At 37.4% G+C, this 24,525-nt stretch overlaps 1 protein-coding gene across 4 annotated transcripts; it reads left to right on the top strand.

The window, feature by feature from the left end:
* Positions 1-1,317: 1,317 nt before the first annotated feature.
* On the top strand, positions 1,318-24,224 carry MFSD1 (major facilitator superfamily domain containing 1). 4 transcript variants are annotated; one of them, XM_069473029.1, is made up of 16 exons: positions 1,318-1,549; positions 3,452-3,504; positions 4,502-4,614; positions 6,475-6,517; positions 6,792-6,859; positions 8,470-8,578; positions 13,089-13,191; positions 14,995-15,093; positions 15,561-15,672; positions 16,600-16,656; positions 16,993-17,149; positions 18,467-18,564; positions 19,185-19,297; positions 21,065-21,112; positions 22,006-22,063; positions 23,337-24,224. In XM_069473029.1, the coding sequence occupies exons 3-16, from the start codon at positions 4,505-4,507 to the stop codon at positions 23,338-23,340; spliced, it is 1,179 nt and encodes a 392-aa protein (XP_069329130.1). In that variant the 5' UTR covers positions 1,318-1,549; positions 3,452-3,504; positions 4,502-4,504; the 3' UTR covers positions 23,341-24,224. The 4 variants fall into 4 exon arrangements, with proteins under 4 accessions (XP_069329130.1, XP_069329127.1, XP_069329129.1 ...); XM_069473026.1 differs by having other exon boundaries at positions 1,318-1,580; XM_069473028.1 differs by lacking the exon at positions 4,502-4,614 and having other exon boundaries at positions 1,318-1,580; positions 3,456-3,504.
* The last annotated feature ends 301 nt before the right edge of the window (positions 24,225-24,525 follow it).

The raw sequence follows: 24,525 nt of genomic DNA, 5'->3' as shown, positions 1-24,525 counted from the left end.
TGCTGCCCTCAAAATTCCAGAGTATGGGGGTGATGCTGTGTTGCCAGATTGAATTTTTAAAAACAAAATCTTGTCTCTCCACACCCACGGCAACATGTGTTGTTTTGGGTTTTTTTGATAAAGGCCATTCTCATTGGAGTTAAGTGATATCTCATTGTGGTTTTGATTTGCATTTCTCTGATGATTAGGGATGTTGAGCATTTTTTCATATGTTTGTTAGCCATTCTTATATCTTCTTTCGAGAAGTTTCTATTCATGTCATTTGCCCACTTTTTGATAGGGTTGCACAGACACGCCTGGAGCTCTGACTTGGGGGGAAAGGCGGTACAGGAGCAACGTATGTAACCTGCAATTCTGTATCCCCCATAACAAGATGAAATAAATAAAAAAAAAAAACAAACAAAATCTTGCAGTTTTGCTACTGTTTGGAATTCTTGCCTGGCTCTTCATGGAACAGGTTGTGTTTCCACTCCTGAGTTCCTTCTCTCTTACTCCGTGATCAATACAAACATACACATCCCGTACTGGTTCATGCTATGTCTTTATTACCCCTCCTAACCGCCCACCCTCCCACCAACCCCCTCAAACAGGCACCGTGACTGGCTCATTCTTACTAATTCCAGCCTGGGTATCAACTTCAAGGCGCTTAAGGACCCACCCCCGTTGCCCCCCTCCCTCCCTTTCCTCCAAAGCTGGTTACACTGTGCACCTGTTATCTCTTTCTCAAATGCCCTTTGCAGACATTTCTAAGGAATTCAGTGCCAATTTCCGCCACTGTTCTCACCACATTCATTCATTTATCATACTGCATTTTAAAGTACTAGTTTCTGTCGATCTCTCCAACTCAACTCCGAAATCTCTGCGGTCAGAGAGGTTGCCTTATTCCAGTTTGTATTCCCAGTATCTGGCACATCAAAAGGTGCTCGATTAAGTTTGTCGGTATAAAGAGCAGTCATAGAAGTTGGTGAGAGCAGCGCTGCATGGAGAAAGGCGGCAAGTGTTGTGGTGTGCCTGCGCAGGTCGGATCCTCAGGAGTCTGGTGTCGAGGCCAGAAGGAGGCCGGCACTTTCTCCCGGAGGGAGTGCGCTGAGTCTGGAGTGAGTGCAAGTGTCAGCAGGGCAGGAGACGGAAGGACAGCGCGGGAAACGGTGGAAGGCTGGGTGTGGGCGCCTTAGGCTCTTTTTCCCAAGAAGACAGTCGCCTGGGGAAAGCAAAGCACAACGGGCCCGCTCCTCGTCAGCCCTCCCCTGTGCGCGTGAGCACCGCTCACGTGAGGCTGGCCCTGCGTGACCGGCCGGTGTCACGTGAGCGCCCGCCGTCATGTGATCGCGGTCTGGGCCGGGCTCTGGCAGCGTTGCTTCCTGCCTGTCCCGGAGTTGCTAGCGTTTTCACCTCTCGGTCTCTGGTGGTGGGCACAATGGAGGAGGAGGAGGAGGAAGCGCGACCGCTGCTGGGAGGCGGCCCTGACGAGGCCGGCAGTGATGCCCCCGCGGCCCCCCGGGCGCTGCCGGCTCTCTGCGACCCCAGTCGCCTGGCGCACCGGCTTTTGGTGCTGCTGCTGATGTGTTTCCTTGGCTTCGGTGAGCCGGCCGGGTGGGGTGGGGCTGATAACCGAGCATTCCCGGCTTTCTCTCGGAGCCAGATGAGCGTCGTGCTCGCCGGTGCCACGGTGCCTCAGCACAGCTTCTGGCTTCCGCTCCGGGGCCTCTCTTTTCCCTTTGCAGCCCCAAGACGGTCGGTGGATGTTGCTAGTTATTCAGCATCCCGAACATGGATGTCGGGGGACTGAGCTGGGCGAGTTTTGTCCCGCTCCTTTGCTCGCCAAGAAGTCTCAGAGGCTAGCAGCTCGCCCCTGGGGCCACAGATATGAGGCATCTCTAGATCTTCACGGTTCCTCTCTAGTCACACTGTGTTCAGAAGAAATTCAGAAAGACTTCCCTATGCCTATCCCCTGCCCTAACCCCAAAACTACCTTCTTTTTATTATTTTTTTTTAAATCATTTCATTGGCACTCTTTTTTGTGTTTCTCACCCTCTATGTAAAAACGTATGAATGTGTCTTGCTGATAGTCTCAGCGAGTGGATGTGTTTTTTTAATCTTCCGCTCTGCGACTGTTAAGCAATCATACTGGACTGGACTTGTGGTAGGCTTGGCGATGGTTGGTTTTACTTATGAAATCTGATGACTCCAAAAGCAGTTTCTCAAGATAATTTTAAAAACATCTTTCCTTCCTATGTTACAGTTTTTAATTTATTCTGCAGCTATTCTAAGGTTAATATTAGTTCGGTATGAAAGAATGTGTTTTTCAGGAGGCTAGCTGGAACCTGTGTTATCATCAGGTTTAGGAACATTATGGTGCATAACCTTATGCTACTGCTGAAATGTATTAGTAGGCATGAAGAATGCTTTGGGCTTTGGTTTCTTTGCAACTTTTTTTGCCCTCTCTTCTCTCTCTCTTTTTTTTTTTTTGAAAGATGATGCCCGTACTTTAACATTAAAGCATGACATTGAATCCCTTACAAGTAATAAAAGCAGGAACCAGACGTTTCTGGGTTTAGAAACAAAAAACAAGAAAAACAACAATAAAACACTTTAATAAAAAAATTGTTCCTACTCAGGTAGACAGATTATTTTTGGTAGATTCTGGTTATCTGCCTGAGTTTCAGAAGCCAGATTCATGCCTTTCTAATAACAGTTTTCATTCCTTTGAACCAGTTGCTTTGTGTACTTGTGGAGAGAGCAGAGAAATGGAGGCAATATTACTTTATATCCTACCAAAGAATCTGTCATTTTACCTTTAAAACAAATCTGAGTGCTTGAATATCAAATCTCTGCTCACTTCTCTCTGATACTACAACAAACATTATGTTTTAATTTAGTTCTTTAGAACTCTCAGTTGCATTTTTCTTCATTCCTGAGATTGCATTCACTACATTATTTGATCTTGGGTATTCTATTTAGCATTGGAACTCATTTCAGGTATTGGGTTAGTCAGAATAGCTAAACTCCATTCCTTTGCTCTCAAGATGAGTGGAGACCACCCACAGCCAACATTGTCAGGAAACTGTTCAGGATGTTTGTAAAGTTTTTAGTGTGTTTGTGTTTTGGTAACTTTAAGGAAAATATAGCTGCTTCATGAAGATGTTAATAAAATAATAGACATGTGAACCATGATGAAAATAAATGGAAAAACAGTTGATTGTTGACTTCTTTTAATTCAGATTCCCAGTATTTGCTGTGTGTGCATGCTACTCATTTGTGAAAGTTATTTTGCTACCAACTTAGAAAGTACTGGTGGATGAGGAAGTGGTCCACAAAAGTTTCCATCATGTCAGTCCTCAAGCCCCATAGTATAAATGCTTAAAATCACCTTTTGAGTAGTATTTACAACTTTAAATTTTTATATGGATACTATTATTACTTATAAAATACTTTCTCTTCCTTTTTCTAGGCAGCTATTTTTGCTATGATAATCCTGCTGCCCTTCAGACTCAGGTTAAACAGGTAAGTTGATTTTTTACCTTTGTTCTTTTTGTTTGCTTTGGAGCAGGTGTAGCTGTTCAGGCATCATCAACTCTTGCGTTGTCTAGTCCAAAATGGCCACTGAATCCATCTTAATATTTGTAGTCATCAAATCCACAAGCCGTAAGGAGTGTTCTTGAGTTGAAATGAGTTGCCACAAAGATGAGTTGCCATATGTGACTTGAAATTGTTTCAGACCTTACATAAATAATTATGTGCTATTTCAATAGTATTGCCAAAAATATTAGCAGATTTTTGTTTGCATTTCACTGTTCAGTGCTTAATCATCTGAATGACAAATGATTTGGTAGGTTAGCTTTTTGCCTTCTTAAATATGTTTTTGTTGTTATTTTGTTGTTATTTTGTATTTTAAATGTGGAAACTGACTGCATTGAATTGTCTATGTCAATATTTTTAGTTTGGTTTTGTATTATATATTTGGTATTTATAATTTCTTGAGTTTTTAGATAGTCTTTTTTCATTGTAAGTTTTCTACCTTTGGACAGGAAAAAAATATATAGATCAGCCCTTTGCATTCTAGAATTAAAGAGGAAAGGAGGTAGGAGTTGGCAAGGGTGAGGTGTGGAGAGGGTAGGGTGGGTAGCAATAGGCTAAGATTATTCTTTTCTATGTGGGAAGAGTCCCCATTGCAGAAAGTATTGAGGGAATAAGAATATACAAGTTAGAGAGAGAGTGAGGTGGTCCCTGTAGTAGGGTGTTTGATCTTAGAATCCATGAAGCCCCTGAAATGGCATGTGTATGCAAGAAGTTCCCAGGTGTGACCATTTTTCTGGGGCAGGAGCCAGAGCTTTCATGAGACTCTCAAGGAAGTTAATGACTTACTACAAATGGGTGAGAAACTTGCCTTACGCAGAAGGAATAATATAACCACTGTTTCTATTAGATTGTCATAATTTGATTTGTTAGTTGCTAAACTTAACTGTTTGGAAAAAAATAGTTTTATTTTCTTTCCATATAGGATATGCAGGTGAATACCACGAAATTCATGCTGCTGTATGCCTGGTATTCTTGGCCCAATGTAGTTTTATGTTTCTTTGGTGGCTTTTTAATAGACCGAGTATTTGGAATACGGTAAGCTTGAAAAAAAAGTCTCACCTAATTATTAGGAAAATACAGAGCTAGATTAAAATATTTCTAGAAACAACTGAAGAAACTTCTGTATTGACTATGATAATCTGCATGAATTTTGAAAAATGATTTTTCTCTCTGGAATTGGTTTTTGAAACTTGATTGGTATTTCAGTTAAAATAGAGACTAGTAAATGCTACTGATGGGATGAAATAACTCAGTTATCTGGAGGTAAATTCTGGTCACACCTGAGATCAGACAAACCAGAGTCTGAATCCCATTGCTACCACCTGTTCAACTTCTAGCTGTTCTGAGCTTCAATTCCCTCATTGGTAAAATATGGATAATCCTACTTGCAAGGTGATTATGAGGATTAAATGAGAGATGGATGTACAGTATTTGGCATGTTGATAGTATGTGCTTCCCCCGGCCTCAGAGAGATTTTCTATTTCTGCCTTTCTTTGGGCATTGAACTTTTTGTGACCACTTCTATTAGATGCTGAGGAAGGAATAACACTGTAAGTTTTGGCCGGGCGCGGTGGCTCACGCCTGTAATCCTAGCACTCTGGGAGGCCGAGGCGGGTGGATCGCTCGAGGTCAGGAGTTCGAGACCAGCCTGAGCAAGAGTGAGACCCCGTCTCTACTAAAAATAGAAAGAAATTATATGGACAACTAAAATATATATATACAAAAAATTAGCCGGGCATCGTGGCGCATGCCTGTAGTCCCAGCTACTTGGGAGGCTGAGGCAGTAGGATCGCTTAAGCCCAGGAGTTTGAGGTTGCTGTGAGCTAGGCTGACGCCACGGCACTCACACTAGCCCGGGCAACAGAGTGAGACTCTGTCTCAAAAAAAAAAAAAAAAAAAAAAACACTGTAAGTTTTGTCACTTCTCATTCTTACTATCGTGTGTATGTTGTTAGTGGAGACTAAAGAGGGAATAGACTGGGAATATTTTCAGAAGGCAGAGACCAAAATGATGAGGGGTCTTCAAACTATGTCTGGTAGAAAAGGGTTGAAGAAATTTTAAGTGTTTAGACTTAGGCACTAACTTTTTAAAACTTTGAAGAGTTACAGTATGAAGAAAGAATTAAATTTATTTTGTTTGGTCTCAAGCGTTAGACTTAGCTTGAAACTTCAGGGGAACAGATTCTACTTAGTACGATGAAGAGTTTCTTTGGTCAGTTTGACAGGAAGTGATGTAAATTGTCTTGGGACCATAGTGAGTTTTCCAGTGCTAGAGAACAGTCAGCAGAACATGGAATGACCATTTCACAAGGACCTTGAGAGAGATTTAAGAAGTATGGTTTCCTTTGCTGACCTTTAAGGACTCTTCTGACACTGGTATTTTATTATTCTGGGAGAAAATCAATCAGATGTTCAGACTATAGAATGTTAGACTTATATTAACATGTTTGATATTTGTCCTTTTAAAAGTAGTTTTTAGTTATCAAGAATCATAATCACTTCAAATTACTTAGTGTAGAATTCCTTGGAATCAATCCTAAACTCTTAAAAGAAATTTTATAAAGAATTTCCATTTTTAAATAGTTTTGACCCTGGGAACTTCTTGAAGATTATTTATTTAAGTTTTATTTAAGAAATAACAATAGTTTAAACTAATATATGCCATTGCTAAAGCCTCTGGAATCTCCTCAGAAATCTAGACAGCTATAGGTTAGTATTCAGCCTAGGAAAGTTGCTGACTTCAGAGGCAAATGAGCACTTTATTTTTCTTTCCTTGGAGGGAATACAGAGGGGGCAAAGAAAACCAAAGCAAATTATTACTAAAGGACTTTGTGATTACTTATTGTAATATAAGAAGAAATTAAGAAATTTTTCTCTCTCTCTCTCTCTCAAACAGATGGGGCACAATTATTTTTAGCTGTTTTGTTTGCATTGGACAGGTAAGGAAGGCCGAAATATTCATTGATTGACAGTGACTTTTGAATTCTTGTCTGATTAATTCTTCTGGCAAACATAAATGCCCACATGGTATAATACATAGTCTACTTTAAGCCTTGAAATAAATGAACATTAATATTTTAATTTCACAGGTTTACTAAGGAGGAATTAAAACCATTGTAGAAGTTGTGATTTCTCTCATAAGTTACTTATTGTTTCTGTTTAATACCTTAAATTTACTTTTTCATTGATTAAGCATTAAATTCTACATTATAGGTTATTTTTGCTCTGGGTGGAATATTTAATGCTTTTTGGCTGATGGAATTTGGAAGGTTTGTGTTTGGGTAAGTTATGCATAATTTAATTTATCCTAACTTATTGTTTTAGTATTCATTTATTAAGGATTTAAAAAAATATTTTTGTGTATCTTGAGGAATTACTTCAAATCCTTGCAATCTAGCCACATATACATAAGACTATTTTTTAGTTGTCTTTTCTCAAAAAAAAAAAGAAATTAAAAATTTTGAGTAGTCATAGTTAACTCTGTGTGGGGTTTGAATATTAAGTAGTTCTTCAGAAATAATATTTTTCCTAAGCGTTTTGCCTATTTTGTTGTATTGAAGATATGGCTCAAACTTCATTTCCAAAAGATAGACCATCGATACCTAGGTTGGTCATTCATGGACATTTCATTCTTTCTTAGTGGGTAATGTACAGACCCTTTTGAACCCTGTTCAGGAGTCTTAAATGAGCACCATACCTATAGGCCGATTGTTCTACCTGAATTTCAGTGTCTATTCAGTAAGCCTATTCTGAGTTCAGCCTTGGTCTTCCTTCCCTGAGGGAGCTAGGTGACAGAACTATTCAGTCTTAAAAGTATATGTCATTCAAGCTTTTCACAGGTGCTGGAGACATGTAGACAGACATATGTGGCCTACCCAAAAAGTGCTCTGAGAGAGAAGGAAACAGAATATGAAAATGTGAAAGGATTCAGAGACAGAAATGTGGTCAGAAATGGCCTCTTGGATGACATGGACCTTGACAGAGTGTAGGATTTGGATTGGTAGAAGAGAGGGAAAGTATTTTTAGACTGGGACAGGGTGGTGAGGAGGGCTCAGTGCTAGGATGTGGAGGAGAGGAATCTCCTAACTGAAGGCCTTCAAGGGGGATGGTAAGTATATGGAACTTACTGAAGGAAAACTAAAACCCAGGAGGTAGGAGAATGTCGACTATGGAAGGTGAGCTGGGAGGATTGATGGAGCTTGGCGTATTGGACTGAAGTGTAAATTTTTACATTTTCACAAAGTACGGACCACTTTGCCCATATCAGCACTTTGTGTATTTTAGATGGTGATGTCGTAACCCAGACTCCTTTTATTGCCTGGCACAGTTACTGTGGCATTTGAAATGACTCCAGTGCTTAGCAATATAAAACAACCATTTCATTATGCTTGTGGACTTTGTGGGTCAGGAATTTGGACTGGGTATAGCACGGATGACTTGTCTGCTCCTGATGTCTGGGGCCTCAGCAGGAAAGATTCATGGGAGGCTGGGGGCTGGAATCATCCGAAAGCTCACTGACTCACATGTCCGGGCTGGGATGCCTGGAAGACTAGGACTGTTGACCGGAGCACTTACATGTAGCTTCTCTGTGTGGCTTGCTTTCTCAGAGCGTGAGGGTAGTTGACTTTATTAATACAAGGTTGCTCAGGGCTCTAAGTGTGAGTGTTGGAGTGAAAAGGCAGATGTCACCTTTTACGACCCAGCCTTGGGGTTACATAGTGTCACTTCCACCATATTTTATTGGTTGAAGCAGTTACAGGCCCACCTAGATTCAACGGGAGGGGACAGAGACTCCACCTCTTGATAGGAAAGTGTCAAAATTTTAAACCTGCATTGCTAACAATGGTATTACTTTAAAAGCTCTGACTTTTCTTCTGTTTCCTATTTTTAGGATTGGTGGGGAGTCCTTAGCAGTTGCTCAGAATACATATGCTGTGAGTTGGTTTAAAGGCAAAGAATTAAACCTGGTGTTTGGACTACAACTTAGCATGGCTAGAATTGTAAGTATGATGACAAACCCAATGAAAGCAAATGGGAAGCAAAAAATTCAATCTTATAGTTATCTCTTAAAAATCACAGGGTGAAATGTGTTTGTGTATGATAAATTAGGTATTGATTTTTATATGTTTCTCTAGAACATAGTATGACATTTAGTTTACTTTCAGTAAGGCGTCTCTGACCTTATTTCAGTTAGTAAACAGTCTAAAATGGCTATGTGAACATTGGTTAATTCAAAGAATCTTATTATATAGAGAGGGATCTTACAAGTTTTGTTATCTGATTTCTTACCAATTTTTGGTATTTCTGCTATGAAACTCTCTACATATGGCCATCCAGTTTCTGCTTGCACATCTCCAGTGATCAGAAGCTCACTCTGTGATGAAACAGCCTGTCTACTTCACTTCACTTTTTGGAGCTCACCCTCATAGAGAGAAGAAACTTACCTTCACAAGTAGCTTTTACTGATTGTTCTGATTTTTGCCGTCTGTAAAGTTTACCTTCTCTGCTGTGTGACAGTGGTTTGCTTATTTGAAGACAGCTCTTAAGTTCTTATTCATATGTGCTCATTTCCTGTGATTGTCTAGGCCATGTGACATGGGTCCTAGCTCCCTCACCGTGGTGTTCGCACCTCTCTGGACTTATCTTAGTTAGCCTGTACTCTTCCTGGTAATTGGAACCTAGAAATGATCATGGTGTGTTAGGTTTGGTCTGATAAAGGTTACCCAGAGAAACAACATGATGTTTTTATTCTTGCATCCTGTAAGGTATTTTGGCAGTCCCAAACCACATTTTTTCCTTATAAAGTCCTATGAATAAAAGATTTTAAAAATTCTTTGCCATTAAAAATCAAGCTTTCAGAGACTAATAAATGGCATGAAAATGCCAACATATTCTTAGGAAAGAAGAAATCCAGTGTAAAAGCTTTTAATACAATATTCCATCATATGAGTATTTCTATATTTTTGTACATGTAGGTTCTTTCTGATTTTTTCACTATTATAAATAGTGTTGTAGCCCAAAACTCTCACTATAAAACTTGTCTGCATCTTTGATGATTTCCTTAGGCTAGGTGGCTAGGAATGGAATTATTGAGTCAAAGGGTTTATTAGAGTTTCTAGGACTGTTGAGACATATTTACAGATTATCGTTCGTTCCACAGATGTGTACATTGCCATCTATAGGGTATGAGAGTATCCCTTTTATTGTAGCTTTGATAGTATAGGCTGTTAATTACTTTTTAAAAAAGTAATTAATGACTTTTTAAAAAGTCATTTTATCACTTTTGTAGGGAAACACCTAAATATTATTTTAATTTGTAATTCTTTGATAAATAATATGGTTTCCCATGTTTTCTAAATTTTATCTACAGGGATATTCCAACAGACTTCATTATGTGTCTTGTGCAAGTCAAGATGTCTGTGGCAGTTTGAGGATCTAATTGTATAATAACGTCTCAAAGAGGGAAGTAGGGAAGTAAGATCAGTTAAGCAAAACTCATTCTCAGTGATTCCATTCTGGTTACTAGTGATCATTAGGTTCTTCTCTGTGTCATTATGACTTAGTTATAATCTACTAAACTGCATTCTGAGGAGCCCTGAGTTTATTTTATTTTTATATATATGTATATATATTCTTTTGATGATAAAGCTAACAAGATTTGCTAATGGAAAATGTGTGGATTAGGGAGGTGAGGGAAGGAGGAGCTCAGGATGATACCAAAGTTTTTGCCTGAGCAATTGGAAGAAAAGAGTTGCCCTGAGTGAGAATGAGAAAAATATGGCAGCAGGTGCTGTTTTTGGGGATGGATGGTGGGCAGAATATTAAGAGCTGGTTTTGGGCACATTAGGTTTGAGCTGCCTTCCAAACATCTGGGTAGAAATGTTGAGTAGGCAGTTGCATATATGGCTATGGAATTCAGAGGAAAGGCCTGGACACGTGATATAAATTCAGGAGCAAGGAAAATACTGCTTAAAATTGCAAAACTCGATAAGATCACCAGGGCTGTGAATGTTGAAGGAAAGAGAAGATGTTCAATGACCAAACCATAGGGAACTTCCACATTTACAGGTTAAGAATATTGAGATGGAACCAATGAAAGAGCTCCCAGGACAGGGGGTGTAATGCAGAAAGGCAAGAGGAAAACTGCAAGACTGTAGTGCCCTGCAAAGAAATCAAAGAGGAGAGAATGTCGACTGTGTTAAAGGCTATTGATAAGTTAGATGCTACTGAAGACTGAGAAATGAATGTGTCCTTGGCAGTATTCTCACAGCAAATATAGTAGCAATTTCACATGTCTGTTTCTTACAAAATGCCAGCCAATGGCATTACTCAAATGAACAGGAAGGTAAATGGAGACCTATTGGAAACTTTCTCCAGTGTCATCAAAAATATAAGCTCCTCAAATACTAGCATGTTACCTTAATAATGTTTAATTCTAAAATATCTAACATGACCTGGCTTATCAAGTACTTAAGAAATATTTGTTGAGGCCGGGCGCGGTGGCTCACGCCTGTAATCCTAGCACTCTGGGAGGCCGAGGCGGGTGGATCGCTCGAGGTCAGGAGTTCAAGACCAGCCTGAGCAATGAGCGAGACCTCGTCTCTACTAAAAATAGAAAGAAATTATCTGGCCAACTAAAATATATGTAGAAAAAAAAAAAAATTAGCCGGGCATGGTGGCGCATGCCTGTAGTCCCAGCTACTCGGGAGGCTGAGGCAGTAGGATTGCTTAAGCCCAGGCGTTTGAGGTTGCTGTGAGCTAGGCTGACGCCACGGCACTCACTCTAGCCTGGGCAACAAAGCGACACTCTGTCTCAAAAAAAAAAAAAAAAAAAAAGAAATATTTGTTGAAATAATGTTTAAAGTAACAAATTGCAAAGGAAAATCAAAAGGGTGCCAGACCTCCAACTCCTAGCTAAGACATGAGTAATAAGGAAAATGAGAAGTCCATTGCTTGAAGAGGTTCAAGTGTCTAAACTCAATCAAAGTCACTGCTCTGACAACAGAGAAATCATAGACTGGTAAGCTCTGTGATCATTCTGGAAGATGCACTGGAGCAAGAGAAGCACAAAAAGGCTGAATCTGTCAGATCCCTAGCAACTCTGTAATGGAATGTCTCTTGAACGTTTTGATCATAAAATACTTTCATCTAATGATATCTTACATGAACCCTAAATACAGAAATCAGATAAAAGTCGAGCAGCTCTGGCTGAAGCTGAGGTGGCTGCCTGAGAACTGGCTCCCTCCACCTCCTCAGGTCCGCCCCACCACTCCTATAACCCCTACCCTACCTCTTAGAAGCCTTGAGTTTCCCTTCTAGAAACTTAGGGCAACTTATGTGTCAATATATCCGTATTCTGATCACTGCTCACCATAGCCACTGGTAACCCTCCTGGGCTAAGCCCTGTCAGCTCTGTTCCGGATTACTGCTGTAGCTCCCTAACTGTTGCCCTTGCCTCTGCCTTTGCCCCCACTTGTCGTTTGTTTTGAATATAGCAGCCAGAGGGAGTCTGTCAGTGCGTGAGTGGATCATGCCACTTCTCCACTCAGAACCCCAATGGCTTCCCCTCTCATACACAATAAAAACTGAAAGTCCTTCTTATTGCGTATAGCTCCCCTCCCCACTGTTTCCTCTCTAGAGACCTCATCTCATCCTCTCCCCTTTTCATTTTTGCTGTTTTGGCCTCTGCCCTCCTTGCCATTCCTTGAACATGCCAGGCAGACTCCCTCTCGGAGCCTGTGCGCTGGCTGTTCCTTCTGCCTGGAATGCTCTTCCCCCAAGTATGCCTGCAGTTTGCTTCCTTTGAGTTTTACTCCCAAGAAACTTTCTCAGTGAGGCCTCCACTCCTAATTTTATATTCTTCATTGCTTTATATTTTCCTTGTTTTTTAAAGCCCTTGTCACTTCTTAATATACTACATATTTTATTTTTTTACCCCACTAAAATGTAAGCTTTATGAAAGTTGGATATTTTTCTGTTTTGCTCTTTATTATATTCCCGACACCTGAAACAGTGACTGGCAGGTAAGACAGGCTCAGTAATTGCTGAGTGAATGAATAAATGAGGACATTATTTACTGTAACTTTTACTATTTTTTTTTAATGGACATTTAGAGGAAGATTTTTTTTTTTTTTTCTCAGTACCAGGAACAGCATAGCTTTTTCTGAGCTACTGGTGTATTTTTGTCTTAGGTAATCTGTGAATTTTATAACTTCTTCATTTTTGCTTTGGCTTCTAGGAAGTTCTAAATGTACTATGTTCTTTTGGATATCAGCCTTTTGTAATAAATTGGCATTAGAAAAACACAGTAAATTTATTTGTGGCTTTATCTTTGTCAGTTTTTTTCTTATGGTGTTTTAAAAAAATTACCTCCTATTTCATCTGGATTCTATTATACCTATTTCTCTAAGCTGCCTCAAATCCTTTTTTCTTTTCTTTTTTTTTTTTTTGGAACAAATCGTATGTATAAGTAATTGAAAGTTCTATTAACTGTTTTTCTTTCTCATTTAGGGGAGTACAGTAAACATGAACCTCATGGGATGGCTGTATTCTAAAATTGAAGCTTCATTGGGTTCTGCTGGTCCCACAACCCTTGGGGTCACACTTATGATCGGTGAGTGAATCCTAATGTCCCACATCTTGTCTCTTTTGAAAGCTTGTCAGAAGAGGAAAGAACATAGGAATTGGTGTCAGACCACTTTGGTTATAGTTTTGCCCCCATGGTTTATTCGTTCTCTGACCTAACTAGAAATAGCCCATCATTTACCCTGATTGTATGTTAATTTCCATTTTCTCAAAATGGAGGATCTTGTTCCTTGTCATCTATTTCAGTGTTGTCATTTGTATCTCATAATACAAAGAGATAGTGTATGTGAAAACTCTTTGAGGGAGACAAATCAGGGAATTTATTCATGTAAGGTGTTAATAGTCTGTAGCAGAAGGGAGAATTGTTTCCTTTTGATCAAATTCAGTCAGTATGCCTAGAGAGCTTAGATTTTATACAAGTCAGATGTGATATGATATGGTTGAAAATCTACTAAGTTGGGAGTCACGAGCCTGGGTTTTAATGCTGACTCTAACTAGTTCTGTCATCTTGGACAAGAAAGTTAATCCTTTTATGTCTCAGTTTTCTTTTCTGTCAAATTGCAGGTGTTTGATCAAAGCTGTATAGGTCCCTCCTGTTCCTAAGTTCTCTTAGCTAAAGGCCCATTGTGCTGGTTACTGGGCAGGTCACTGAGAAGTGTATAAGGCCCTGTGGATTCATCACTTTTGTTTTTTTCTGAGCAGTGAATTTGTCTAACTGAGCCCCACGGTGTGTATATGACTGTTTGCAGGGCTCTAGAGAGAACTGTGGCATGGTGAGGCAAAAGCTCTGTGCCTAAGATTTGCACATCTTTTGTATTCCTTATAATTCCTTAGTACATACAGCCTGGCAAAAAGAGGAGAGTGGAGAGGGAATCCCAAATAGGCAAGAATATCTAAAGATTCCTTTCTTCCAAACCCCTCCTCTTAAATTCCTTTCCTTACTTAAAACCTCTTTCACTCTAAAATATTCCTAAATATTCCATCAAGTTCCCTCCACAATGGATATCTTTAGAGTTTTAAAGAATTTTAGAGCCAGAAAAGACCTCTGCCATCGTCAAGTCAAAGTCTCTTATTTTACAGATGGGGAAATTGAATCCCAGAGACGTTCAGTTCTGTGTCCAAGATCTCTCAGCTTGTTAGTGCCAGCAATAGAACTTGTGTCTGCTGACTCTTATTTCAGCGATTTTTCAGCTAGACCATGTTATGTCAGTCTTTATTTGTTTATTTTACTAAGCTTCTTTTGAAAATTCTTCTTGAGTGTAAACTTTATCCACTCTTTATCCTAATTTACTATTAATGTAATGATATGAGGTCAGCATTAAGGAGAAATGCCACACTCACAGGAAAGAGAGCTTCAGAGAGCTGTTTTGGGAGGGTGGGCCCGTTGGGCTGCTAGAGGGAAGGAGCAAAGCTTGCAGACTTTGGGAAGGCATCAGAAGGAAGAGAGGTGGTCACAGAATCAGACTTGGCTTTGGTAATTTTTTCTGTTGGCACAGTGGTGCTTAGATTGAATTAAGAAATTAGGACTAATTTGTTGGCTGGTTATCAGCTTTCCTCAGTCTGTATTCTCCATTATAAGATTAGTCTAGTTTGTTCTAGTGTTTTTCTAATCTCCACTCTTCTACTGAGCAATGAAGGTGACTACTATTTGTTGAGTATTTACTATGTACACTGTCTCTTCTTCTGTCTTGGTTTAGTAATAATGGGCTTTTCTTATGTCTTTAGATGCCATCCCTTTCAGTTTGCTGAGTTTTCTGCTGTTTATATAATGTACTGCCTTTTAGGAACTTCAGTCTGGTTCTCTTTTTAAAATCTGTTTTTTTTAATTTAGGGGGTATAACATGTATTCTTTCACTAATCTGTGCCTTGGCACTTGCTTACTTGGATCAGAGAGCAGAGAGAATCCTTCATAAAGAACAAGGAAAAACAGGTAAGTCTAAATGAAAGAAGAGTGGGACTTTAGGGAATTATAGCCTTTGTGAGATAATTTATAACGGGGTAAGTTCCTAATGCAATGTTATAAACCCAGTGGGGCTTAAGACATATTTTTTTATTTTTTATTTCCAAATCTATTTTTACTTTTCTAAATTTTGGATATGTTTTTTTTTTCCTCTTAAATGTTTTGGCAGAATTTACATTCTCAATTGTACTTTGTATGTTTGCAAAATGATTATTGTTCCTGGAAGGGAGCAGGATGGTAGGTACCAATCTTGGTTTGGCTTTTTCTTATGTCTTTGTAAGTTATCCCAGAAATGATGTTTGCATAATTTACTAGAGTTGTGTTTTTCAAAGTGAATTGCAAAGGTTAATCACATGATTAAAAAAATAATCTTGACTACAGATGAAATCTCCGTAGGTATGCAAAATTATGCTGATAGCATCTTCCTTTTCTTTAAGGGGAAGTTATTAAATTAACTGATGTAAAGGACTTCTCCTTACCCCTGTGGCTCATATTTATCATCTGTGTCTGCTACTATGTTGCCGTGTTTCCTTTTATTGGACTCGGGAAGTGAGTATTCTCTAGCATTCCATTTTTCTTGACTGACTTATAATGAAAGTTCAATCACATAAATGTAGTTTTTTTTAACAGTAAGTCTTGCTTCTCTGATTATAGTTTATATTTTCACAGAAATTGCTTTATATCTCGAGATACAAATGATTTTCTTAGCTTAAAGTTTAGTATTGGTTTTATTTTATTATTCTTTTGAAGAAATACCTAATAACAGTTTAGATTCATAATACTGATTTGTTTTAATAGTCAATTTTGGACTAGAATCCTTTTTATTTCCTCTTTATTCCTTGATTAGGAAGCTTCTTACTGAGAATGGGGACTGGGTATTGGTGCACCATGGCTGGGCGTATCTCCATTTGTTAGGACTGTAATTCTGCCAGACTTAAATTCAGGATTCAAACCAAATTCTTCCTTGCTATATCTTCTGTTTCTCTTTCCTTTTCCACTGGCAGCTGCTTAAATAGAGCAATGTGTGAATGTGTTTGTGTGAGTGTGTCTTTATATCTTTATAAACTTTAAGTTCAGGCTATCATTTTAAATAATTTGACACAAGAACTCTATTTGTTATTAAAATATTTAGCAAAGAACCTGTCCAGTACTGATTTTTAAGAAAAAGAAACAGCTTTAATTCCCTGTAGTAATATATTTGGTTTTCTGAAAATTTGTGTGTAATGCTTGCTGTATATGTAAAATGGACAAAATAAGCATTATATTTTATTTAGTCAGTAAAGTATTTATATACTTTATATAAGTACTTTAAGCTTTAGCAAATTGCTTGAAGGTAAATATTAAAAAAGGTGGGAAGTATCAAGAAAGAAAAGTTTATTAAACTTAAGAGTTTTTATTCGTCTTTTTTTGCCTTTATTTTCTGAAAACCGGGTAGTTTTCTCTAATGTACTCATTTCTGTATCTTTTTAATTTTAGAGTTTTCTTTACAGAGAAATTTGGATTTTCTTCCCAGGCAGCAAGTGCTATTAACAGGTATTTCATGAATTCTGTAAGTGCTATTGCATGCAAACTGTGGGTCTTTAATTATAACCACAAGTTGTGAGAGGCAAAAAGAGATGTATGTGACCTAACATCCACAGTGTGAAACTCAGATTATACTGGGACTTGAATCCCGAATGTCCATCTTTGCATTAATAGAAAAGCAAAGAAGTCTTGCATTGCTTTTTATATTTCTATTTTCTAATGACCATTTTAGAATAATGTTAAATGAGTTAGGATTTGCTTTGCCTAATATTTTTAGGGATTTTCTTGAATTAATTTTTGGCTATTGTTGCATTTCATTAAATATCTTATTTGTTCTCTGGGCAGTGTTGTGTATGTCATATCAGCTCCCATGTCCCCAATATTTGGGTTCCTGGTGGATAAAACAGGGAAGAACATCATCTGGGTTCTGTGTGCAGTAGTGACCACTCTTGTGTCCCACATGATGCTGGCCTTTACGATGTGGAACCCTTGGATTGCTATGGTAATTCCTGTGTTAACATGCTGGGGGTCAGGGCTCCAACAAGGACTCTGTCAAGCCCATGTCGGGAGGCACGCTCAGCAAACTCAGATGGCAGTGCCTGTGGCAGGGGGGAAACGATTTGATTTCAGTTTCTACAAAACAGTTATTGTTTAAAGGGTAATTATGAATTATTAATGTGTAAAGTATCTTTTAATTTCATTGGGCATATTTATTAATAACATGATAACCTCAATGCTGAAATAGAATTTGAAATTAAATAGCCTTATAAAAGCCAGAGTGCTTATAGTTCTATTGGTTTTTCTGAAATAAATGACTTAAAAGAAGTAATTCCATCATAGGTGGCAAAAAAATCTGTTGGCCCAGTATCCATTGTTTTGTCTTTGACTGTTCTAGTAGGTTTTTAAAAAGTGATAATGAATTTATCAAGTTTTTGTTGTTATTCTTCGGAATGTCATTTTTAAGACCATAGACTGAAGTGCTGCATTTCTTACCTGTTAATAAAGAAATATCTTGAACATGAATGTTTGTGTACTTGGTGAGAATTTCTGTAGAAATATTTCTATAGATACAGCACAGATTACTAGAAGTAGAAATGCTGTAGCAGAGGCTTTGTAAATTTAGCATCTTGGAAGATACTGTGAAACTTCAGTAATTTTCTACCCATTTATAACTTCACCAGTAACATACAAAGGTGTCTGTGTTTTAGTATCCTTTCCATTATTGGGTATTGGCATTATTTTAATCTTTGCCAATCTGGTAGGTATAAATGATACTTATTTAAATTGAAATCATAAGGTTTCTTTTTTAATGGAATAAAAGTCAGCATTAGAACATATTTTACAACCAGTGGTGGTGGTGTTTGGTTCTCTGCTGTGCTCTCCAATTGGGTGTTGACCCAGAGGCAGAATGATGGATTATTGGCATGATGTTGCTTTGATGACCTAATTTGTCATTCCTAGTAAATATTAGAAAACTAGCTTGCCTGAAATACTGGCAAGAACTTTTTCCAAATTAGTTTCGTTTTCATGCTTGGTCCTTGACTACATCCTAGGCTTCAGCCAGTTATATATGCATATAATATAACAAATGAAAATGATTAAGAGAGTGTGTATCTTGTCACTAGAGGGACACTATTAAAGAGGTCAAAGACTTTTTTATATTATTTGAATATGAGTTTTAGCCTAATCATAATAAAATTTGCTTGACTATTCATATATTATTAATAGCTAGTATGTCACTTTTGCTAATCTGAATCAAAGGAAAATCACCTTTTGATTAATATAAGACTTTTATGCCTTACTATATTGATTTCTGTAGTGTCTCCTGGGACTCTCCTATTCATTGCTTGCCTGTGCATTGTGGCCAATGGTGGCATTTGTAGTTCCTGAACATCAATTGGGAACTGCATATGGCTTGTAAGTATTTATGCTACACATCATATTTGTCACTCTCTGCTGTGTCAATTTAATTATCATATAAAACTCCAGATCTCCTGAATCTAGTCATCATCTGGCTTCTGGAGATGGAGATAACTGGAAAAATTGCTGGAGATAACTGGAAAAATTGCCAAATCTATTTAAAATACCGTTGTAGCAACAGAAAAACTCCAAGCCTCCAACAACAGAGCTGGGATAGGCTAACCCATAATAGGTACTTGCTGACATTACCATCCACCTGCTCTTTTATATGAGGGCTTCTTGGTGAGAAGTTGAGTGTCTTCTCTGGCCCAAAAAGGCAAAAGGGAGAAATCACACCCATAGTTGATGTTCCCATAGCCCTTTCCTTCATTCAGCAGGAAGGTGTTAAGTACATACTACACTTAATGAGACAAAATCCCTTACCTTTGGGCAGACACTCCAGTAGTGGAAATAGTCATGGGATGAAAAACAAAATCTAATCAAGTCATCCCTGGTTGAAAACATCTCTTAACACTAATAGTATGTGGTTTACAGATACTAATATTTATGGGGAAGTGTTAGTCTGTGTGTGAAGACTTTTGAAAATGAAATGTGTTTTTATATTTCTTAAATTGTAGCATGCAGTCCATTCAGAATCTTGGGTTGGCCATCATTTCCATCATTGCTGGCATGATATTGGATACTCGGGGATATTTGTTTTTAGAAGTTTTCTTCATTGCCTGTGTTTCTTGTGAGTACGCCATGTGGCAACATTTAGTTTCTTTTAATATGTAGCACAATATTCTATTCTCATTTTTACTTGTAGGTTTTTGTTATTGTTCTCTTTTTTCCCCTCTCTGAAACCAAATCCCTAAAGGCATGTCTCTCAGATTCCTGATTCTTAGCCTGTGTATCAGAGTTTCTCAGCTGGTGACTTTCTAGTTCTTTGAAGAGTCACAGGCATTTTTCAGGAGATTCCTATCCTTAAAGCCAATAGTGGAATCTGCTTCATATTCTGTTTTAAATGTTTATGGTTTTTAGAAAACATTTTTCCCCTTTATAGTGGAACACTTTGAAAAGAGTCCTGAGTATGTCCCTAGTGCCAATGGGTGGACATTGGTGTGATTTGGGTGTGAGTACTCAGGGTTATTTATTAGGCAGTTTTAGATGGCATTTATTTTTAGTTTGTTATTTAATTTTTACCTATAACAGTTCATTGGTTAAAAATAAGAGGCATTAGGAAACTTGAAAAGCTATGTCAGCATTTTTTCATAATAATCTTTACCATACACATAAATTGCATTTATCTAAAAAAATTGTCCCATAGCACATCAAGATGTCTTTTATACTTCAGTAACATGTGCTTAAGAACGGCAAACCACGGTGATGATTTTATGAAACTTTGTTTTTATTTACAGGGAATAAAGACTATATTTGAAGTGTAGTATTTGCAGATCATTGCTTATAAATAGCCTTGAGTGCATTTTATTATCTCATAATTTTAGAAACAAGCACATCGAATGTTAACAATATAGCCAATAAATCATTTGTTTTTAAAAAATGTGTCATGTAAGAATTTAAAACATTAGGTTGTGAAGTGTTTTTTGGTCTATTTTGATGCTGCAACATGTGGTTAAACTTCAGTCCAATTTGGGTCTCAAGCTAGATACTGTGCCATTTAAAAATGTTTTTGTACAGCCTGAGTCAGAGTGAGACCCCGTCTCTACTAAAAATAGAAAGAAATGATCTGACCAACTAAAAATATATATAGAAAAAATTAGCTGGGCATGGTGGTGCATGCCTGTAGTCCCAGCTACTCGGGAGGCTGAGACAGAAGGATTGCTTGAGCCCAGGAGTTTGAGGTTGCTGTGAGCTAGGCTGACGCCACGGCACTCTAGCCTGGGCAACAAAGGGAGACTCTGTCTCAAAAAAAAAAAAAAAAAAAAAAAAAAAGTTTTTGTTGCCATATTATTTTAAAGTAAATTAAATAGTGGGCCTCACTTGTTAAGGGAGGAAGCCAAGCACCTGACTTTTGAGGTCTTTACTGGGTGTGAGTTTCTGGGAGTCTAGTGACCATGTTTTAATGTTTGGTCATGTAATTTATAAAATGGACATGATGCTTTCAGACTTAAAACCCCCAAAGGACTCCTTCTGTTTGGCTCTTTCTAAAATGATAAACAGTCTGTGGCTGGGAGTTTTTGGTAAGTGCCAGGAAAGACCAGCACTGACAAGGGAGAGGAAAGAGGGGTAGGGATGGCCTGCAGGTGGGTCAGCTCCCTCTCCTCTAGGGGTCTCAGCTTCTCCCTGGCCCTGCCATCCCTGATCCCTGGCCAAAATGGTATCTAACTTATATTTAATGCTTTTGGAAAATAAAATAATGTGAAGAATAATTTTATTTTTAAATACCAGTTAATAAAGGTCTGAGCGTGTCTAAGCTTTACTTTGTAATTATGATTACAAAGGAATCATTGAAAAGAAATATATATTTTTTAAGGGCCCTGTGTTTTTTCACTCCTAGTGTCCCTTCTATCTGTGGTCTTACTCTATTTGGTGAATCGTGCCCGAGGTAAGTAGAGGTTCTGGTATTTTCTTCTCAGACACCCCTGGACCATTTTGTGGGGTCCCTGGAATGTCTGCCTCTTTGGGAGCCAATGCGTTAGTTCATGTAATAATGGCTTTCTGTTCATAGTGGTAGAAACATTTAATTATGCAATATATAATTATATATTCCGAACCTTCTCATTTATTAAAATTGCTGTCATGTTTTTTTTATCTGCTAGCTAGAGCAGTTTAAATTTTATAGTATAAAATTTTAGATGTCATTTTTATTATATATTGGCGGAAAGAAATATGGTATTTTAAAAATAACCTAAAGCCCCTCCTGTGTTATTGTCTTGTATTTTTAAAAAATAAGAAGCAAATTTATAGCTGTAATTTGCATTTTAAGATTGAAAGTAGTTAGTTTAGAATTAGAAATTACAAAATTTTTTTTGCTAAGTTGTACTATATGCATTAGTGCTTTGTTTGTCATTCTTTATAAGATTTTTATGTTACCCTTAATAACTTTTCTAACTGCTTACTCCTAAAGGGTGTTATATACTTGGCAAAATATAATATACATGTTATTCAAATAACTTCAGGTCATTTACTCTAATTTCTCTTAATTTTCACTATTAATAAATATTAATACAATGTCCTAATTAACAAAACCTGAAGTAACACTAAGTCCAAACTGAAAAAAAAGAAAGCTAAAATTAAGGGGTAATTATTTGTATCATACAAGGATTCTGTTTTTTCCTCTTGGGAAGGTTCCAGTGAATAAGCTTTTTTCCCTCATCTTCTGTAGCTCTTTCTATTACTTAAAGTGTATTTATGCAAATGCTTGCATGTGTGTGTATGGTTGAATTTTACTTACTTTAATATTTATATTGAAAAGATTCTATGTTTATTGTGTTTTAGGTGGGAACCTAAATTATTCTGCAAGACAAAGAGAAGAAATAAAACTTTCCCATACTGAGTAAGTATTTAAGGGAGAAAATTGCCAAATTTTGAAAATCTTAAATATTACTATTTTATTTTAAGGGTTTTGGTTTTGAACTTTTAAGAGATTGGTCTTTTTCTTGAGTTTTGAGAGCTAACGATTATGTCTGGAACTATTATAACAAAATTCTTTTTTGTTTCAGAAAACTTAAAAAATGGATATCAGGGCCTAAAATTAAGTAAAAAATAATAATTGGGCTTAAATTGCCTTCTGAGAGAGAGAGAGAAATATCTATAGTACTTGCAATTTATTGGAGGAAAGGCCTTTGTCCCAAGTTTCTGGGATGGACTTATCCTTCCATTCTCTCAGACATTTTCCTTTTCTTAAGTACTTGTGAGATTCTCATCTCCTGGTACCATCATACTATTCTGTGTTCTTTGACTCATTTAGAACAGATTAAAGTATATAGTATGGGGTTTAAGTTAAATTAATTTTTTCTGTAACTATATACTAAAGCATAATGGTGATTCTATTTCCTGTTATTTCTAATTTCTTTAGACTTTGAATTTTTTATTTTTAAAAAGATTTATTTGAAAATATATATACCATGTGATTAGGTTTCGTGACTTTTGACTAAGTTAAAGTGTGGTAGAATAGGCTGTGTTTTGGGGGGTAGGGGTGATTTTGATCATATCAGTTTCACTTCAATGTAGTAATTCCACTTCTAGAAATATATCTTAAGAAAATAATTGGAAGTTTTTTGAGTTTTAACTATCTTTATGACAGTCTTGTTTATTATGTTAAAAAATTAGAAACAACATAAATGTCCCAAAGTAGGGAAAGTGGTTAAATATATTTTGACACACCTGTATGATGTGCTATTAAAAGTGTGTTTTAGAGGGATTTTTAATGTCACAGATACTTAACATGCCATATGTTAAATAAATAAAAGATAAAAATGTAAATATCCTAATTTTATTCAAGAAAAATTGTGCTGGTGTGTGCATGTCTTAAACCCAAGTACTTGTGTATTATGGAAAAAAATACTGAAAGAAATAATCCCAAAATATTAACAGTTCCATCTGAATGGCAGGGTTATGAGGATATTTTTTGCTATTCCATATTTTTCAAATTTTGTACATTGATCTGTTACTCTTACAATCAAGAAGAGTGAAAAAATTATCCAGAAAAATTTTAATATTTGATACTACATGTCATATAATGCTTATGGTTTTCATTTTGTAAGCCAGATGGAGCTTCATGTTTTTTTCTTCCTCTTTTTGATAATGTATTGCATTATGTTTTGCAGATGAGGCGTTTAAATGACTGTGTCATGAGAATGGGCTGCACACATCACTGGTTTGACAACCTCCATTTTTTTTTTTATTTAGAGTTTAGTCATTAGGAAAAATAATGGACTGGAAAGTTGTATTTGAGATATACCTATTCCAAAGTGTATTTGTGAGGCCTATTTTAGCCTATGTCTTTTGTGTGTTGCTGAAGAATTCTACTTTAGAATAGGCCAGTCAACAATGAGAGGTTAAGAAAATTGCTCTGGAACATCCAAGTGAACTGAAGAGGAACAGTATAACATGGAAAACATTGGATCTTCTGTTGAGATAATTTTCACAAAGTATATCTTAGGGATATGGCCTTTTCTTTATCTTATAGCAGAAGAAAAAACTAGGGGAATAGAAGGGCTGTTTTACACAGAATGAACAATGGCATTGTAATAGGCATTCCCTGTTGTGATAGGGATATTTGTACGAAGTCTGTTCATATTCATGACTAGCAGATTGTGCTTCTTTCTCTGTAGTTATGAGGGTTGCTGAACAAGTGACCCTTTTGAGTTTCTTACCTCTCTGCTACTGAGGATCCTAATCATGTAGTGACATAATTTTGTAGTACAAACTTTCTGTACAGTTTTTTATGGTCTAAGCAATAACTTTAAAAAAATACCCTTAAAATTATGATAATTTCCTATTTACATGGATAAATAAAATCACGGGGCCAGGCCTGGTGGCTTACACCTATAGTCCCAGCTTTATGGGAAGCTGGGGCAGGAAGATTGCTTGAGCCTAGGAATTTGAGGTTGCAGTGAGCTATTATTGCGCCACTGCACTCCAGCCCAGGCAACAGAGCAAGCAAGACCTCTGTCTCAAAAACAAAACAAAACAACAAAAAAACCAACTTTGGATTTTTAAAAAAATATTAAAACACTGATTTTAAATTTAATTCATGTAGGCCGGGCGCGGTGGCTCACGCCTGTAATCCTAGCACTCTGGGAGGCCGAGGCGGGTGGATCGCTCGAGGTCAGGAGTTCGAGACCAGCCTGAGCAAGAGTGAGACCCCGTCTCTACTAAAAAATAGAAAGAAATTATATGGACAACTAAAATATATATATACAAAAAAATTAGCCGGGCATGGTGGCTCATGCCTGTAGTCCCAGCTACTCGGGAGGCTGAGGCAGTAGGATCGCTTAAGCCCAGGAGTTTGAG

This window comes from Eulemur rufifrons, chromosome 7 (genome assembly GCF_041146395.1).
Source record: "Eulemur rufifrons isolate Redbay chromosome 7, OSU_ERuf_1, whole genome shotgun sequence".
Taxonomy (NCBI): domain Eukaryota; kingdom Metazoa; phylum Chordata; class Mammalia; order Primates; family Lemuridae; genus Eulemur; species Eulemur rufifrons.
Note: the sequence above shows the minus strand (reverse complement) of the source record. Positions and strands in the feature narration are given on the sequence as shown.